Raw genomic sequence first — 19,216 nt, forward strand, 5'->3', positions numbered from 1 at the left:
CCCTAAATCCCAAGGTTACTACCAAAATTCTTGCAAAATCTTGTAACCTTTAGTTAGACTTTCACCATTTTTATTTGCGTGTTTTATTTGCATTTTTATTTGCATGTTTACCTAGTCTGTGTGACGTGTTCATTGCCTCACATTTCAACAGAGAGGACAACTATATTGTTTGGCTCTATGTTTTTTGTATCAGTTTCAGACAACTACTGTGTAACTTTCAATAACCTATTTATTAAGTACGTGAATTAAAGAACGTGTAAAACACACTCAGGTGATGAAGACATTTTTCTGCTTCTCTGATTTTCTTGTGTGTTTATGGTGGTGGTAAGATACATATTTGCTCACTGAAGGGTTGAGCTTGTAATTGGGACTACTGTGATTGTGCATTACATTCATGTATGCAAAGTGACGGACACAGATCTTATTCAACAGAACGTCAAATAATAGAACGCGGCATTTGGGGGAATCCTTTTAATTAGACGTTCGAGTATTGGTCTTTGGGTCCTCTGGGGGAGAATGACCGGTGGAGGGAAGGTCTACAGTGACATGTACCTTCCTGTCTTGATTCTTAGTCTTCTGCAGCCTGAGGCTGGTGCCATCCAGAGGCTTCTCTTGAAGCCTTGCAGCAGAGGTCTAAAAGCCTTCACAAACAGCAAGCAGTGAACACCCAGGAAATCCTACAGAAATTCCTTCAAGTCAGAGATGCCTCCCGCCTTCCAGCAAAGTAGAGGATGATTTCCTCCAATCCAAAAATAAAGAGGCATTCTTATTTTTCTGCAGTCTGGTCTTCTGGGGAGTCAGACGCTCCAGGCCCTAGTTAACTAGTATCTCAAGTGACAGCTGGGGCAGAGCCCACAGACCACGGCAGAAACATTCAGTCCCAGCTTCTGAGGCTTGTGTTGAAGGAAGAGGAAATGGAGCAGGAAGGGGTGGTGGGTGGAGAGTTGGGGCTTGTGGTACAGTTCTTCTGCTCCGGTCCAGAGCTAATCTAAAGGAAATTCCACGCCCTTTATTCACAAGCATTTACAGAAAACTGAGGCAAATAAGCTACAGTTATAGTCAAGTCTGTCGGGAAGGCTGATGTTCAAAAATAGGATCCTGTGGAGGTTGAGTGAGGTGACCAAGAGAAGGACAGGTCTCTGAAAATGAGACAAAAAATTAAAATAATTATATTTTCCCGAAAAAGATCAAAGAAAGCTCTCATCATATGTACCCCCTAAGGCTTAGTATAATCTTTTTCTAGATTCCAGATATTCTGCCATCTAGGCTACTTCTCTTAGGAAACTCAACCATTCACTGAGCTTTTTGGGAGAGAGAAGTTATCATGTTACTTTTGTTTTCCTAGCAGGTCGCATAGGGAATTGGCTCCACAAAGTCTGTAAAATTTTTCTAGCACTCGTGACTTCTGGTGATCAAGCAAAGCTGCAGTATCAGTACCACCTAGAAGCCAGTAATTGAATGTCATACATCCTGACATAAGTTATGTCTAATTAGAACATTTCTATCCTGGAGGAAATGGAAATCTTCCTATGAACTCACTTTCTATTGTCACTCTACTGCTATACCTGTCCCCTACTGCCAACACAATTTCCTGCATGGTTTGAACATTTAATACATGGTTAAAATGTGACTCATGACTATATAAAGAAAAGTCAAGCTTTATATTCTTCCTTTTTCCCTTACTGTTCTATTTCCTTCAAAAATACTTTCATAGATAACTTACCTTAAGGGCTTGGGTCAAATGCAGCATTTGTAAAAACTCCATATGTTCCTAGGTGGCTAAAGAAGAGAAACACAAAGATGACCTGCCATATTATGCTTTGTCCTTGACCCCAGTCCTGCACATAGTTCCTCCAGAGACCATGGATTACCATCCCACCCCTGAAGTTCTCTGCTTTTAGTGGGAAAGAAGAATAAAACCAAAGAGATTTTCAAGATCCCAGTTAACAGCTCTGGGTAATTTGCATTGCACTTTATACCCATGTTATTGTTGATGCTTTAGGTACTGAATACTTGCTGTGCCCCTGCTGCAGCCTCTTCTTGGTGAATTATAAAACTCCAGCCTTGATACTTGATCATGTGGCAATAGTTTTCAAAGAATGGTAGTGCTGCTCCCTATAGGCATTTTTTTAATATATAAATTTATTTTTATTTATTTATTTTTGGCTGCACTGGGTCTTCGTTGTTGTGTGCGGGCTTTCTCTAGTTGTGGCGAGCGGGGGTTGCTCAGCAGTCGTGGCGCAGGGGCTTAGCTGCTCCGCAGCATGTGGGATCTTCCCAGGCCAGGGCTCGAACCCGTGTCCCCTGCATTGGCAGGCAGATTCTTAACCAATGCGCCACCAGGGAAGTCCCAATATAGGCATTTTTTGATTTTCATAATGATCGAGACTTACTATTGACCTTTAAGCAGGGGCCATGGGTGCTGGATGTCCTAATATGCCTGGGGCGCAAAAGAATTGTCTTAGACACTCCACATAACTTTAGAATAGCTACTCAATGTTCATGGAGGTGAAAAATCTCTGCTCCTGCAACTTAACTGCTTTACATATAAATATTAATTTTTTTGTGCATCTTTTAAAATGTAATTGCCATGTGAATTAAGGGAAGATAATAACAGGTTTTCCAACTCTTTACCAGAGTTGTTCATCATTTAAAAAAATCAGGTTGGTGTTGGCAACGGTTCTGGTACTGTTTGAATCACTAACAGAATATTCCTCTCAGTTGACCTTTATGCTGTTGCCTTCATAGTGATTCTATTTGAATGAAGGTACAAGCATCTGATGACCCCATAGCATCTGCTAGTGTAGTGCCTCAGCGCTAGCATTTTATTTCCAAGTCACTTTCCCTTGTGTTGTTCCTTTATATTATCATTAGGGCACCTATTGATTTTTAAAAACATTATGTATTGCTAGGACATATTATCTGTATATTTTACTTCAGAATTAGTCAAGGGGACATTGCCAAAGATTTGTTTCAAAAAGGGGTCATCTGTATAATCATTCTGACATACTACAGTGAATTAAAAAGTCAAACTAGAAAAACTTCATCATAAAACATTTCCATCTTACCTTTGAGGGTTCAAGGGGCTTTTTCCTTCATCTGAAATAAGCAAGAAGACACAGAAGATTGGTTTAAGAGTAAAAAATGAGATGAGGGAGAAAGGTCATGAGTGATAGGGGAGAGTCAGCAGACTGATTTCCAGATGGGCTCATTATAAGAGACGTGTAGGGAACATCCCTCCCTAAGAGGTGGGACCTGTTTTAGGCTAAATTAAACATTCAACGATATGTAACTCCAGAATCCGCTCATCTTTCTCCTCTTCCCTTTCAGTAACAACCTCTCCTCCTACCTCTGGTCCCTGCCTTCATCTTCTTCGCTACTCTTGGTTGTTGTTGAGACCATTGGTTCTCGAAACTCATTTCTTTGGCACTGGAGGCCCTCTATCTTTGCATCCTTTGTCACGCTCCCTCAGTCGCTATTTGGGCAAGCTAAGCGAGGAAACAAATCCAAACCAACATAACAGTGGATGTTTTTCTCGCCTGATCACATATGTGATTGGGGGCCTCCTGTCTTAATCCAAACAATGGACTCTGATAGTGGAAACTTTAAACATGGCAGCAGGTCTGTCAATCATCCCATGGGTAGATAAAAAAGGAAAAGCATCTCATGCCTAAATACATTTAGAAAATATTAAGTGACATGAAGACGAAAAAGTATATTTATTACAGGGCATGATTGAGCCTTCAGTGTAATAATGAATGCGCACTTTGAATTTGCAGGGGAGGGACACAGTATGCAGCATTTTCCTAGTATTTGACCATAGAATCCTAGAAAGTTTAAAATCAAATTGGGACAGGTCAAGGGAAAATTCCCCATCTCCACAAATGAATTTATTTATTATAAAGATATTGGAGGATGGGTGGCTGCTGGTCCCTCTCCACGGTTCAGAGGGTTCCCTGGAAATGTCTCAGAACTAAAGAAAGAACTTGGGGAAAATGCAGGAATAGGGTGATTCCTACATGGTAATGGAGATTAGGATTCAGGTCTTAGGAGCTCTCACCTCTGCCTTCTGGATTTGGTTAGCCAAGCACAAATGTTGCATGGAGGGACTGGTTGTAGCTTTTTGGTCTGTAAGGAGTGTTATTGTTTGTCTATTGTCCTATTTACTCACTCACAGACGAGTATATGAGGGAACATTAGAAAACCAGCCTAATGCGCTGGTGGCTTTGTGAAGGGAGAGAGCATGAGAATAGGAAACAAGGGGTTCTTCCTCTGAGCAGTTGAAAATAGGTAGGAAAAAAAAAAAAAAAAAAGGTAGGGTGGGAGGGAGGGAGATGCAAGAGGGAAGAGATATGGGGACATATGTATATGTATAACCGATTCACTTTGTTATAAAGCAGAAACTAACACACCATTGTAAGGCAGTTATACTCCAATAAAGATGTTAAAAAAAAAAATAGGTGTGGAAATCTCAATTCCATGAGAATGCTGGCAGGTACTTTTAACATAGCCACTTTCTGTTCCTGGATTTGAGCATCCCTGACCCCTCTGATACCCCCAGTTACTTTCCATGAGGAAAGATGAAGAGACCCATTAGCTTATTAGAAGAGGATTGGCTTATTATTGGCTTCTCTTGTTGCGGAGCACAGGCTCTAGGCATGCGGGCTTCAGTAGTTGTGGCACATGGGCTCAGTAGTTTTGGCGTGCGGGCTCTAGAGCACATGCTCAGTAGTTGTGGCGCATGGGCTTAGTTGCTCTGCGGCATGTGGGATCTTCCCGGACCAGGACTCGAACCCGTGTCCCCTGCGCTGGCAGGCGGATTCTTAACCACTGCGCCACCAGGGAAGCCCCTTGTTTTCTTTTAATGCAAATGTTTTCAGACATGAACTACTGAAGTTGTCGTTTCACTGCCCTGCCCCAAATCACATGAAAGAAGAAAATAAGGAGAATATTCTTTCCTATTTACCTTTTTGTCTGCAACGCTTTCTTAGCAGAGCCAGGAGTATCCCACCCGTCACTAAACCTGTTGTAGAAGCCACTGCTCCACCAAAATAAGTCAAGGCTTCCTGGATAGTCAATGGCCCCGCTGCAAAATAAACACATGCACACGTGCAAGACATAAGAAGTGTATTGTGCAGAAGACCATCATTCCCCCAGGAGGTCCCCAAGAACTCTAAGATGTGAGATCAAGTAAGTCACCAAAGGTCCTGGCACTGCTAACAACCCGGCACAAAAAGATCTGGAAGTCATAAACCACTGCAACAGAATGGGATGCACGCAGGGCCTGATTTTCTTCCTAATGCTTAGATATCAAACATAATTTCCAAAGGAGTCAGGGTAAGGACTCAATAAAAGGAATTAAATGATTAAATGGTAGACACAATAAATGGAAGTTTGGATAAACAAAATAAACTGTGGGTAATTGGGGGGGGGGGCAATTGAAGATTTTTATGTGATGAAAATTAGTTACAACAAGCTGCTAGAGAAAAGAAATGAAAAAAAGGGAGGGGGATGAAATAAACCTTACAAACAGGTGGAGCTTAATTAAGGAAGATATATTGTATTTTTGGAGGTATATGTTAAACAAAGATCTTCTGAGATAATAAATTAGGATTCTGCATTAAATAACCTTCAGTTTAAAACATTTTGAAACTTCAAGATGTACTACACACAGATTATAAAGAAATGAGAGTATTCATTTCACAAATTGGAGCTTTGAAAAAGGAGTGGTGATTGTTTACACAGAGTCACTGAATTTGATTCCCACTGCTTTGCATGAGGTACAGAGATGCTATCTGATTCATTGTGAAACAATTATTAAATGCAGGGGAAACCCAGTGATGGAAAGCAACCCGTGTCAGAAATACTCAGAGGAGAAACACTGATTTCATTATTTTCCGTATCAAAGCGACTTCCTAACCCATATGAGAAATAAACCTTGGCACGCTGGCATGATAGCTGACCACTGGCCATTCTCTTGGCACACTGTTCTCGCTGAGCCACTAAGTAAACGACCCTCTGGGCAATGGAAGCTGCAGGTTGATCCATAGCTGAAATTTCCCCGAGGGTTGGAGCAGTTCATCACTATTGGCTCAGTAACGTGTAGCTTGGAGCATTTGACAGCTGCAGGAAAAAAGAATGCAGGAAAAACAAACATGTAGAATGAACATAAAAGAGATTATGGATTCATTTGAAACCTGCCTAGCGTTGCCATTAGATGAGGTAGAATACAAAAGATCAGAAAGGAAATGAGCTACTTTTGACATTCCCACTAGCCCTTCCAACATCACATGTACTAAGATATCCACTCAAAGAATGATAGCCAAAGAACTAGGATGGGCACATAGTGGCAATTCAATAAATACCTGCCAGTGGATTGATCAATCTTACCTACCAAAATACTATCTACAAAATTTTGCTTCTCAAAAATACTGTTGTCCTAAATGTCATTATTACTACCATTGGCAATAAGCTGGCATGTCAGCACATATTTCTTAAAATAACAAGTGTTCAGCATAGCTGGCCTCTGGAAGTTTGAAAGAGGTAGAGTCTGCCATACTCATTAAACTATTTGTCAGGGAATTTCAGGCTATTCTCCTAAATTTGTGGATAGAAAACTAAATATAACTCAAATTTAACTCAACTCAGGAAACTGAATTTAACTCAGACAAATGTTATTAAGCAACAGTGACATTTGCAAAGCACTGTGCTGTGCTTCCTAGGGAGTACAGTGATGAAAGAGACACAGTGCTTCGTGCATAGGGCGATAGGTCTTCAAGAGGTATCAGTCATGATTTATCTTTTTATTTAGCTTCCAATTATGAAAATATGGAATATTTACACTGCCACATCATTAACAGAATTGTAACTTATATTTCACAATTCATATAGCTGGCTTCGTGTTTAGCGTGTGTATTGTTCTAACACATTTTGGACATTTACATATGTGTCCTCCTTTAGGTCTTTGAGTACCAGGGCATTACCTTGTGACATAAAGAAGGGGAAAAGTTGGTATGCCTGTTGCACATTGCTTCTAATTGGGATTGGTGTGGATTTCATGGAGGAGCTGACACTTGAAGTGGTCATTGGGGTTGGATGGGATTTTGACAGGCATGTCCAGTGACTAGCTTGCTGGAAGATAGCATCAGAACTGCCTGTTCCTTTTCACATTACCTCTGCATGCTGGAGCTACTGCTGTCCATTGTCCAGAAGGTGTGCATCGGAGAGCACTGTCTCCCATGAGTGTGAATCCAGCTTTGCATCCAAAGTGGCAAGTGGTATTCAAACCAAAGGTTCCCACATGATGCTGACAGGACATTGTTCCTTGCTTTGGAGTGACGAGGGATGGGCATTGCACCTCTACAGTAGGAGCTGATACTGTGTCTGTTGTGAGAAAATGTTTCAATTTAGAGAGCTCCCAATTAGAAAGAGCACAACAGAGTTAAGACTGACATGGAGTAACTGCCTTCCACTCCTTTCATAATCAGGGAGGTTCTAGCAATAGCTCCTTAAGGAAGTTAAGGAAAACTATTAAAATCAGGTACGGAAAACCGGATGAGAAAAATTATCTAAAATTGTCCTTGGAGAGATGATTCTCCTGGCCAGAAGAAGAAATTGGAGGGGGGCGGGGGGGCGCCGTCAATGTTACTGATACTAAAAACAAAACAAAACAAAACCAGAATAATTGGTGCAGAAATATAAGAATTCAGTAGAAAGAGAAATATGTATAGGCCAATTGCTTGCTCAGTGCTGCTTTATTGGGAGGTGGTATTGTCCTCTGGCCAAAGGTCAGCATGAAATGTGAGGCGTGGATATTGCCACTGGCTGTCACTAACTTGCCACGTGGCAGAAAGATGGCAGTTGGCCCCTCTCCACTTCAGTTCCTTGATTTGAAACACTGGACCGGTGACTCCACCCCTAGTGCTCTCTCCTGGCGATGAAGCAATGGAAACCATTCAATCGACTCAACAAAGCTCTTTGAGACAAAGAGGCCACAATTACGAAAGAAAATTTGTGCTTAAGAATCGGTGTTATCTTTTATTCACAAATGTGAAAAAGTCCTGTCACTCCTTATACATTTTTTAATCCAGGCTGTGTTTCCTAGACCCCAGTAGATAACCCACTTCATGACAAGAAGTGGAGCTTTCACAATAATAATGATATCATGTGTACCCGTCATACACTAAGAGTGTATATAAGTGTTTGTTATTTTTGTTGAGGAAATTTCCAGAAGAAGAGCTGTCCGGGCAAGTGTATCCTGTTTTACCGGCACAGGTCGGTCGGGGTGCTGTCCATCTTCCAGAAGCTGTGCATTCGACATGGTTGGACCCCTCCAGCTTAAAGCCCTCGTTACAGGAGAAATGGCAGGTGGAGCCAGCAGTGAATTCTCCATGAGTGTCAGGACAATCCAGGCTTCCCTGCTCTGGGGCAGATAGTTCTGGACACTTGATGGCTGGAGAATCAAATCAAGAATGTCACAATCTCCAAATTGATTTGGAAGCCCTGTTTTGCACCAAATTTATTCATTCACATTTTCAACAAATATTAACTACTTATTGAGCTCCCACTGTGTCAGGTGTTTTGCTAGGTAGCAGGCATTTCGCAATGAACACAGCAGGTCATGAAGTACAAAGGGCAGAGGGAGGGATGGTGGGCTTGCAGAGAGGAGTACAGGGCGAAGTCACAAAAACAAAGAAGTCAAGGATTTAGGCAGTCATACTCAAGAATCACAATTTCATCCTCTTCTCTCTACACCTGCTGCTTTAGAGACCTCATAGCCTCCCCCCAACTCTCACTGTCCTATCTGTATAAATGCAGTCCAGGTTTTCACTTCTGTCTTTCCTCCTGCCTGAGACTACTTCCGGTTAGATATCCTGCTGTCTCCACAAATTCAACACGTCTAAACCTGCAATGATCATCTTGGGTCCTAAACTACTATTTCTTCTGTTTGGAGCCCCAGGCTTTTTTTTTTTTTTTTTTAACCACAGTTTCATAGCACAGGAAAGCTCAAAACCTCCTGGTAAAGCTAGATTAGTTCCTGGGAAGTCCCTGAACTGACCTCATGTGTTCTTGCCTCTGGTTCTTGGCTCGCACTGCCCTAAATTTCTTTCAATTTTTACCGAATAAAATCCCACCCCTCCTCTAGGATCCAAATGAACACAGCCTCTCCAAAGCCTCTGCTGATCACTGCAACCTGAAGTCTTCTCCTCTGAACGCATCAGTTTTTTCTTTGAACTCATATGCTGTCATGTCACATGTCATCTCTTCCCTCTTCTCCTGGATGGAAAGCTCCTAAAACCCAAGAACCATAAATCTTTGTGTCTCCCACAATTCACACTGCAGGATCTCAAGAGCTGGTGCTCAGCAACTATATGCCAAGTGGATGAGCAAATGAATTTTTAATTTACTATTTCCCTCAAAAACTGTTTTGATAAATTACTGCAGTTACCTATTTCTCTTAGGATCATGTCTTTCTCCCCACGAAGGTCTCTGACATAAGACTGTTATTTATCAACAAATATTGGATTATTGACAAACTGAGTGACTGTTTTTTTTTTAAATCCAAGGCTATCTGAAAGCAATGCCTTGGTCAGATAAGGCTCATTTTGCTTAGCTATTTTGCTTTTTTAAAAAAAATCTCTTGAAGTCCTATGTAATGCCTCATGGAAAAGTGATGTATTGGCTTTTACATATTGGCCCACGTGCTTTTTGGTGGCAGGCTGTTCACTGAAGGATTGTGGATCTTTATTGTGTGAATCCATTCAAATAGCCAAAGTAACATACTGAATTTCAGTTTAGAACTCTCAAATTTTTGAGTAATTAATAAATCCATGCCTGGCAGATCAATTCCATTTATCAGACATTTATTAAACATATCTATTGGTGTAAGTCATAGACATTAAATCATTTATGAACATTTTCACTAAAATAACTTTTTCAAAATCTCCAAGAATTTCATATTTAAGCCCAAGAAAATACATAATGTCAATTGCATGAGAGCAGGGACCTTGTCAGCTCTTTTCAACACTGTATCCCAGGCAACAGTGCCTGGCACAAAGTAGGGGGTCCAAAAATATTTGTCAAATGAACGAATAAGTAAGTTAGCACAATTTAATTTGGACACATTCTAACAAGTATTTTTACATGGTGTGAAAAGAAACAAGAGGAGTTACTATTTTAAAAAATTGATTTAAGTGACCCCTAGTATACAAAGAGAATTACTACAGCATTAAATCTACTTGGAGGATATTGCTTTGGTCTCAGTCTTGTCAGTCTTTTTCTGACAAGGTTATAGATATAGCCTTTTGTAGCTAGGAAAGTCTCTAATCCTTCTTCTGTAAACATGAACCTTGTTGAATCTAAGGACTAACTTGTGTAAGGAAGCATGTTTTCCTGTCTGAGGGGCAGCCTTGGTGAGGTTCATGGAAGCCTAACCCAGAACTGGCACGTGGTGGGCACTCAGCAAACATGGGCTGAATTAAATTTGTGGAGTTGTCAAGGAAGTTGTTGGAGTGAAGGGGCCTAGTGCAGATGTAGAGGAAGCGATTTTTACTAAGGAATGACCTCTGTGGGTAACTTTAAAAAGTAGTCATATTCTTGAGCCTACTCTAAAACTTTACCAAAACCTGAGTCATTACAAGAAGAATAGAAAATGGATAAGGGTTGCTTTTATCACCATACTTAATGCTCTATATTTGTGGACTTAAAGGCAGTGCTGCCTACTGGAAAGGTCTTCACTGATGTTTTTCTGTAATCCATGAAGTAGCTGTACATGATTGCCTGTGAATTCATGAATTATTGGGATCACTGGTACTCTATTATTATCTTATGACATATTTAGTTAATTCTCTGTTGTTTTGTATTATCTCTTTTTACTTGAGTTGGATACAGTTTTGTCAAGAATTTTTTGGAAAGAAGATATATTATAAATAATAAATTTAATTGAGTTGGCTGTTCTAAACTCAAATTTTAAAAATAAAGGCTAGGAATCTTCATGGAGTCAGAGAAATGTTGGGGGAGTGGAGAAATAAAACAGAGATGTGAGCGAGCCAGGCCAGAGCTTAGAGGGCACCAGTTTGCTATATTTTAGAACTTGGATGAGCAAGGATGTGGCAGAAGGACAGAGCTAGGATTGGGATTTGGAACCAGGATCCATCCCTCCCCATCAAGGTGAGGTTGGTCATTAGGAGTTGGGTCCAGCAGCCAAACATGGTCTCCAGAGGGTCAGTGACAAAGTGATTGGGAAAACAGTAATCTGTGTCAGGATAGTGGCTCAACAGGTGGTGACATGGGGGACACAGAAACCGGATATAAGCAATTCAGCACTGCTTAGGTTCAGGGAAAGGAATTCAGGTCCTGGTGGGGGGCAAAGGCTGGGAGGAGACTGGGAAATACAGGCAGAGCTCAAGTCCTAGAGAGACCAGGAAACTGGAGTTCTAACTAAAAGGGAAATATCTGTGGACCTACTCAAAAAATGGAACCTCACATTGTGCTGTGAAGCAGGAGACTCAGCTTTGCACCTGCCACACCACCCCTCCTTACTTGGTGGCCCTCAAGCCCCTTTGATATAGCCCAGGACTCTGAAAAACACCATATGAAAAATCAAGGTTCAGTGCTGAAGGGTTAAAAATTCATGGACTCGGGCATATGGGAAAAGAAGAGGAACTATCTGCCTAAATCTAGAGAATAAATTTAGAGAATGAGGTAGAAACACAGGTACAAAAGCCAGAGCTGATGATCAGGTGCACAAAGGGTTGACAATTCCAAAGCCCATAGTTGACTAAAGCTGCTGCCCCTGGTCAAGTTTGGTTCTAGACACTGGGCAGGGCTAGGCCAGAAGGGTGGTGGGCAAATGCCACCTCGTGTGGAGAACAGGAGGTGGAAAGGAGTGAGGGGAAATGGGGGCTTCAGAGATTACAGATTTAACAACCATGTTGATTGCATATATGATTTAAACTTTAGTGAGATATCTCTTAGGGATTTTTTATTCTTTAGCTTTAAAACAGAATGTGAAGAAACAGAGCTTATGATAAATGCCCATGGAATAAACAAACGAGTGATTGAGAAATAAGTGATGAAGCCCTAATGATATCAGCCATAAATGTTCTAGATTCCTCCAGTGGCTTGTAGTATATCTTTTTAACAGCAGGTGATAGCATTTGATGTCCTTTAGTCTACAGAATTCGTGTCCAGGGAAGAGACCTCAAGAGTTGTTGTTGTTTTTTTTTTTACATCATTATTGGAGTATAATTGCTTTAAAATGTTGTGTTAGTTTCTGCTGTATAACAAAGTGAATAAGCTGTATGTGTACATATATCCCCATACCCTCTCCCTCTTGCGTCTCCCTCCCACACTCCCTATCCCACCCCTCTAGGTGGACGCAAAGCACCGAGCTGATCTCCCTGTGCCATGTGGCTGCTTCCCACTAGCTGTCTATTTTACATTTGGTAGTGTATACAAGTCCATGCCACTCTCTCACCTCATCACAGCTTCCCCTCCCCACCGCCATATCCACAAGTCCATTCTCTACGTCTGCGGCTTTATTCCTGTCCCGCCCCTAGGTTCATTAGAACCATTTTTCTTTAGATTCCATTTATATGTGTTAGCATACGGAGACCTCAGAGTTGATCTTGTCCACTCCTCTGCTTTTGGAATCGAGAAAATCAAGGGTGTGACATGATGTACATGGTCCATGACTCCATGGAAGAGCAATACAGGTCTTTGGATATTAATCTAGTGCTCATTCCACGAGAAGGAGTAAGTGTTTAGCTCTTGTCACTGATAGATTTCTATCAACATATTTTCTCATTTGATCACTCTCATTCTCTCATTTGATCACTCATTTCGGCAACTAGACAAGAGCAGTGGAAAAGAGTAAATTTACAAGTGACTGACCCGGGATTTAGAAACCTGCCACTGTGTGGCAGTGTAGTGTAGTGTAGTGGTAAAAGCTCTGGCCCTGTAACCAGGCTAGACCTGGGTTTGAATCCTAGCTCCTTACTTCCTATCTATTGGATCTTTGCCAGCTATTTATCTTCCATTTCCTCATGTTTAAAATGAGGGAGAGTGATAATCATGTTAAGGATTGTTGTGTGGTCTGAATGCAAAAATGCATATGAAATAGCTGGTACTTATTTACACAAGCAATACAAATTAGCTATTACTGCTGGTATAGTATGCAGAACAATAGAACAATGGCAACTTTTGAAAGTAAACATGAGCTATAAATTAATCAATTCATAAACTTCTATTTTAGAGCATACTACATACTAGGTAGGTGTCAATCAGATGTTTCGGGGGAATCAAAGACATAAGATCTGGCCCTCGCCTTTGAGGATCTACTAATTCATTGTCAATAGGGCTTGAGCTTGAATAAATTTAACCAGTAAATGATAAGCTTCAATTCAACAGATACTTGTCACACACCTACTTTTTTTTCTGTCTAGTTGCTGCAGGAAATACAAAGGGGAATGCGGCACAGTTAATGCCCTCAAGGAGCTCATAATCCATATAGAAGTTGAGCAAGGAGAAACATACACAAATAGCTAAACTGTGAGATCCTTGAGGGGTTGGGATGAAATCACATCCATCCCTGAGTAAGCTCAGTGTCTGGGGCTTAGTAGTGCTCAGCGAAGGTGGATGTGGGAATGAATGAGTAAGAGTGTAGTAGAAAAATTCTTTATAATGAAGTAAAAGTCCCGGTAACATAGCTGAACTTCATCACTTACTAACAGTGTGAATTCCGACAAGTTACATAATCTCTGAGCCTCTATTTTTCTCATCTGTAAAATGGAGACAATACTGCCTATCCTCATTATTTTAGAATTGTAATAAACATCAAATGTCACAGTGACGCTAAAACACGTTATAAAACTATGAAATGTTTAAAGTTATTATTATAAGACTATTCAGAGAAGACTTCCCTGGTGGTGCAGTGGTTAAGAATCCGCCTGCCAATGCAGAGAACATGGGTTCAAGCCCTGGTCCAGGAAGATCCCACATGCCGCAGAGCAACTAAGCCCGTGCACCACAACTACTGCCTGAGCTCTAGAGCCCGCGAGCCACAACTACTGAAGCCTGCACGCCTAGAGCCCGCACACCACAACAAAGAGTAGCCCCCGTTCGCCATGACTAAGGAATGCCTGCGCGCAGCAATAAAGACCCAATGCAGCAAATAAATAAATTTATAAAAAAAAAACAACAAACATTCAGAGAGAGAGAAAAGCTTTTGGTCTAGATTGTTACGCTTCGTGGAGAAAGCTTCCTTTAGCTTAAGAACAGGTTTACCTGAATTCCTGATGATCCTCCACGCTACACTGTTACTTGAGAAGCTGTAAGAGAGGATAGACCCATGGTCCTACCGTCACACGTTGGCGGGGAATCTGTCCAGTGTCCAGATGGAGTACAGTCCAATCTTTCCGGTCCAGATAAAGAGAATCCCTCATCACAGGTGAACTGGCATGTGGCCTTATAACTGGAATCTCCAAGAGGCTGGACACAGGTCTTTGTTCCATTCTGCGGGTTTGGGAGAGGTGCGCAGGTAACGGCTACCATGGGCGTGGCCGAGGAGGAGAGAGGAGGTTGTTTTAGAACACAGCAACTTAAATCAGTGTGTGTGTGTGTGTGTGTGTGTGTGTGTCCTTAATGTACCAGGGCAGCATGGGGTTAGAAATGATTGTTTGAATTTCACGGTGCTTTGTCACCAGGTAGAAGTCTTGTACATGTGAAATAGCAGCAGTTGACAGTGGATTGGTATCCTGAAATGCTCACCCCCCAAAGAGCTTTAGAGGTGATTTAAAAGGCAGCTGGTGCTTTGTTGGGAAAGATAGTGATGCAGCTCATGTTAGTTGCCCCCGGACAGGAGAAGGACTGGCTGCTTCCTTGACACCTTCTTCAGAGATAGACCTAATCACCTTGCCATAAAACAATGACAAGTGATTGGAAATAGGGAAATGGAGTAAAATACTTTTTCCCCTTCCAGACGTTCCTTCCCCCAACCAAGTGGTGGAAAGAATCTGGGTCCAAAGCCTGCCTCTGTTTCTTACTAGCAATGTATCTCTGGACAATAAGCTTTCTGAATCTCAGTTGCTTCATCTATGAAATGGGAGAAAAAACAATCCTTGCCTTGCAGGGATCCTCAGTTATATAAAACAATAAGTTAACTAAGTCATAGGCAAAAATTAAATTAAAAAATATTTCAACAATCATGACACAAAGTAGGCACATAATGTAACTGGCCATCTGCAGATGCTCTTCCCACCAGTCTCATCCTACAGTGACCAGCCCCAGATGACCCTACTTGTTCACCTACAAAAAACAGTAAATAAGATCTCATGGTTCTTTGCCACAGTTTATCCATGTGGAGTTTGTGGTGCTAGAGGACTTGATTTGGTTGGAGATCATGCTCTGTGACTTTTGGCAAGTCACTTAACCTCTCTGAACCTCAATATGTTCACCTTTAAAATGTGGAGAATAGCATTAAATAGCTCCCAGGATTTTTACAAGGCTAAAAAGTGAAAACACTCTGTATGCAAATGTTAATGGCTGCCAAGATATCCCTCAGCCAATTAGTGAAATAAAACTCAGATTAAACATATTGGCATTAAAAAATGAAGGCTAAGAGAACGCATGGTTTAGGGTGTTTCTTCTTCACTGTTTGGCCTGATTGGGTAGTGTATGGCTTTAGACCAGAGACAGTGGTGGTGTGGATGAACCTAGGGCCATTTCCACTGATTTGAACTGCTTGAGGTTTTGAGAGCGTTCTCTACTTCTCTCTTCCCTTCCTCGCTTCTCCTTTCCAGCTACATTTCACCCCCAACCCCCCAATCTCATCCCTTTGTTGAAAGACCTAGTTATTTTCTGCCACTTGAAAAGTCTTCTTGTATTCAGTGTGGGAGTGGTGGGTAAGGGAGAGCAGACAAGTCAAGAAGCCTATAAACTGTAAGGACAAATTGGGAGGGTGTTGGTACCATGAGTCCGTTTGCAGCTCTTTTGTGGCCTTGCCTTCTGATAGCTCGGGTGGGGATACAGGGGCAAGGGGGACCTTGGAAAGGGAAATTGAGAACACTCTCTCAAGAGCATTACAACAGCTTGTGAGTGCAAGGCTCGTGGTACCTTCCTGCGCAGACCACATTTGGGTATTTCACTTGATGCTCGCCCGGCAACAAGAGGAGAAAGTTCGGTCAGAGTAAACAAAGAACTAAAAGCGGAAGGGAACTGGAAGGTCACAGGAAGCCATGGTGAGTGTAAGCCTCCTTGCTGTGAAACACCCACAGGCGGGCCAGTGTGGGGCAATGAACTGCAATCTGTGCCCTGAACAGCCCAGGGTTGTTCGGAAGGGTGCTAAGCATTGTAACCCCTCCTCAGGGACTCCAAGTTCTTCCCCAAAGCTGTGTGGACTTGGTAGTATATCCAGCCTTCAGTGTAGCCCGGGTGAGAGCTGAAGAGCCAAGGTCACAAGCCTCACCTTGGTCTCTGCAGACCCAGCTCAGAAGGTGTGCCCATCCCTAGCCCCTGTGGCTTGCCATGCTCTCTTGTGCCTGGGGCTAAAGGATATGCAGTTCTGTTGAGTTGGTCAGCCCCTTTGTTCGTTCGTTCGTTCATTCATTCACTCACTGTTGACCTAACTTAACAGTAGTGCGTACGTGTGTGTGCATGTGTGTGCTTGTGTGTGACCTGAATAGCAAGTGGTTTCCTTTTTATTAAAAACATGTTTCTGCCTGCTTTCACTCATGTTGGAAGTGGGTACGAAGTGAAAAGCAAAGGCAAACAATGCAGAATTGGCTAGTATTTTACCTACCTAATTTTATTATTAAAATTGTATATATATGCATCATAAAAAGACTAATCACATGGAGGAAAAAGTGGGAAAAAATTGGAAGAATTCATACAAGAATGGAGAAACATAACCAGTGTCTGTTTTAGGGTTGGGTACTTGGGGGAGGTATTTAAGAGGATTTTTTTGTTTCCCTATTTTCTTATTTTTCTGTAGCTTTTATAAATAAAAATTTTATTTTTTAAAAGCAGTATTTGCCATAAATATAAGTAAATAATTGGATACAGTGAGTAGAAAAAGGAATGGGGAGTATAAAAAGCGTACCTCTGTGCTTCAATTCCTAAACACAGATGATTAGAACCGGTTCTATTCCATACAGTAACTGCCTTTACTTTATATCAAGTGTAATGCAGATAAATATGCTTATGCTGAAGATATACTTTTTTTCTTCTGAGAATCCTGTTGACCTTGCATGTACAGATTAGTTTCTTCCTCTTTTCATCAGTCTTCACTTTATCCTAAGTGGATCTCTCTAGTCTTACACAGATCTCGGGGGATGTTTGCAGCATCCTCCGAGATCTGCAAGATCTGCAAAGTGTAAATTCTGCCCCTCCCATTCCACTATTAAACCCGGGAGTTATGCCCCATTCCACCATTGTACTCCGTGGTTCCTAGGAGCAAAGTGCCAGATCAGTCTTGGAACAACCATCCTGAGGCCAGTTCTTCCCTCTGGCCTTCTTTCCAGATACTATCATTAGCCAAGTGAGAACAGCCCACCTGGTTCATGGTAGGAGCCTTCATATCCTGGGAAAGGCCCCAGGACAGAGTTGGCACCAGGCCACCACCCCACCCCCCTGCCACCGTCCTCTTGCCAGACATCCTGTCGCTTGTGGTACCTGCCTAGCCCCTGAAGGCATTTGCATTTTGGATCCCTGGGTTACCTGATGACAGTGTTTGTTCATTTTCCAGTCCATTTCAAGTTTCTGTCCCCTAGACAGTTACCACCTTTAAAATACAGCTTTTTAAAATAAGCCTACAGTTTATTTCCAAGACACTGGAAAGAATTCATTTTACCTTGGCATTCTGGAAAAGGAGCATTCCAGTTCCCCGTATCCAAGCATTGCAGCACACTTGCTCCCACCAGGAGCAAGCCCTCATCACAGGTGAAGCTGCAGGTCGACTGGTACCTAAAGGCACCAAAGGGATGGGAGCAGTTCACCTGGGCCTTGTTTGAGGCTGGAAGATACTGGCACTGCAACGCTAAGGAGTGAGGAAGTGAGAAAGTAAGGGAGTGAGGAAAGTAATAAACAAGTACTCATTGATTTCCACCCCTTAACTCTTTCTAGTGCCAACAAGAGGGGTTTCTGAATTGGGCATGTTTAACCTGGAGGACGAGAAAAGTGTCATATAATCCCAATGCCAAATGAAGGACTTTATGAGGAAATGTTGAGCCATTGTTAAGCATTTGGCAATATGTATTCATAGTTTTAAAAATATCGTACTTTTGGACCCAAGAATCTATGCTAAGTATGTAACAAGATGCATATCAAAAATCAGTTCAGAGAATTTTTATCATGATATTATTTGTGAGAGCAAAATATTGAAAATGAACATAAATGCCACTAATTAGAGGCCAAAAATTAACTATCGTGGATGCATGAAAGGAATATGATATATTTCACCTTGGAAAGATATGGGAGGTGTCTCAATGTACAATGTCAAGTGAAAAAGCAGGATAAAAATTATATACACACCATGATCTCAATCATATAATGCAGATGGCCATAAATGGAGAGAGCACATGTATTCTATATATATTAAGTCTTTTCTCATCTTTAAAAGGGGAGCAATAGTTTTAACTACCTCATGGAGTTCGACTAAAATGCTCAATAAATATTATCTATTATTATTATTACTAATAGTAGTAGTAGCAGCAGCAGTAGTAGCAGTAGTAGTAATAGTCTTAAAATCATTATAGCTATGCATCAGATGCAGACCTTGAAAGTCAGAGTGGAAAACGCTAGGAAGGCCTACCAGGGGAGTTATTGAAACCACGTATCTAGATGCTTAAGAGAATAGTCAATTCTCTCTTCTGGATGATTAGACATTTACCTGACTGGAGACAAGAATGTCTCCAGTGACCCCTTAAGACCCTCTCCTTTTAAGCATGTCAAAGGGCTCTCTGTGTCTTTGTCTCTCAGACAATACATTCCCAGTACCTCCCATTCCCCTCGCTAAGCCGCACCATCATGGTGTTATGATGATCTATTCCTCTACTGCCTCACTTTTTTTTTCAATTTTTTAACTGTAGTAAAATACACACAGCATAAAACTTATCCTTTACCGCTTAACCATTTCTAAGTGTACATTCCAGTGGGATTAAGTACATTCATATTTTTGTGCAACTATCACCACCATCCATCTCCAGAACATTTAACAGCA

The 19,216-nt window shown here is 41.6% G+C and overlaps 1 protein-coding gene across 2 annotated transcripts in view; it reads right to left on the reverse strand.

The window, feature by feature from the left end:
* Positions 1-467: 467 nt before the first annotated feature.
* The window catches only part of SELP (selectin P), a 45,959-nt gene continuing 27,210 nt past the window's right edge, over positions 468-19,216 (reverse strand). For both annotated transcript variants that reach the window (XM_068538371.1, XM_068538370.1), the window contains 9 exons: positions 17,849-18,034; positions 14,361-14,546; positions 8,267-8,452; positions 7,174-7,383; positions 5,938-6,123; positions 4,967-5,086; positions 3,069-3,099; positions 1,724-1,779; positions 468-1,139 (listed from right to left, as the gene is read on the reverse strand). In XM_068538371.1, the coding sequence (XP_068394472.1) occupies positions 1,725-1,779; positions 3,069-3,099; positions 4,967-5,086; positions 5,938-6,123; positions 7,174-7,383; positions 8,267-8,452; positions 14,361-14,546; positions 17,849-18,034 (1,160 nt within the window). In that variant the 3' untranslated portion in view covers positions 468-1,139; position 1,724. The remainder of the gene's footprint in view (positions 1,140-1,723; positions 1,780-3,068; positions 3,100-4,966; positions 5,087-5,937; positions 6,124-7,173; positions 7,384-8,266; positions 8,453-14,360; positions 14,547-17,848; positions 18,035-19,216) is intronic.

The sequence above is a fragment of the Eschrichtius robustus genome, chromosome 3 (genome assembly GCF_028021215.1).
Source record: "Eschrichtius robustus isolate mEscRob2 chromosome 3, mEscRob2.pri, whole genome shotgun sequence".
NCBI lineage: Eukaryota > Metazoa > Chordata > Mammalia > Artiodactyla > Eschrichtiidae > Eschrichtius > Eschrichtius robustus.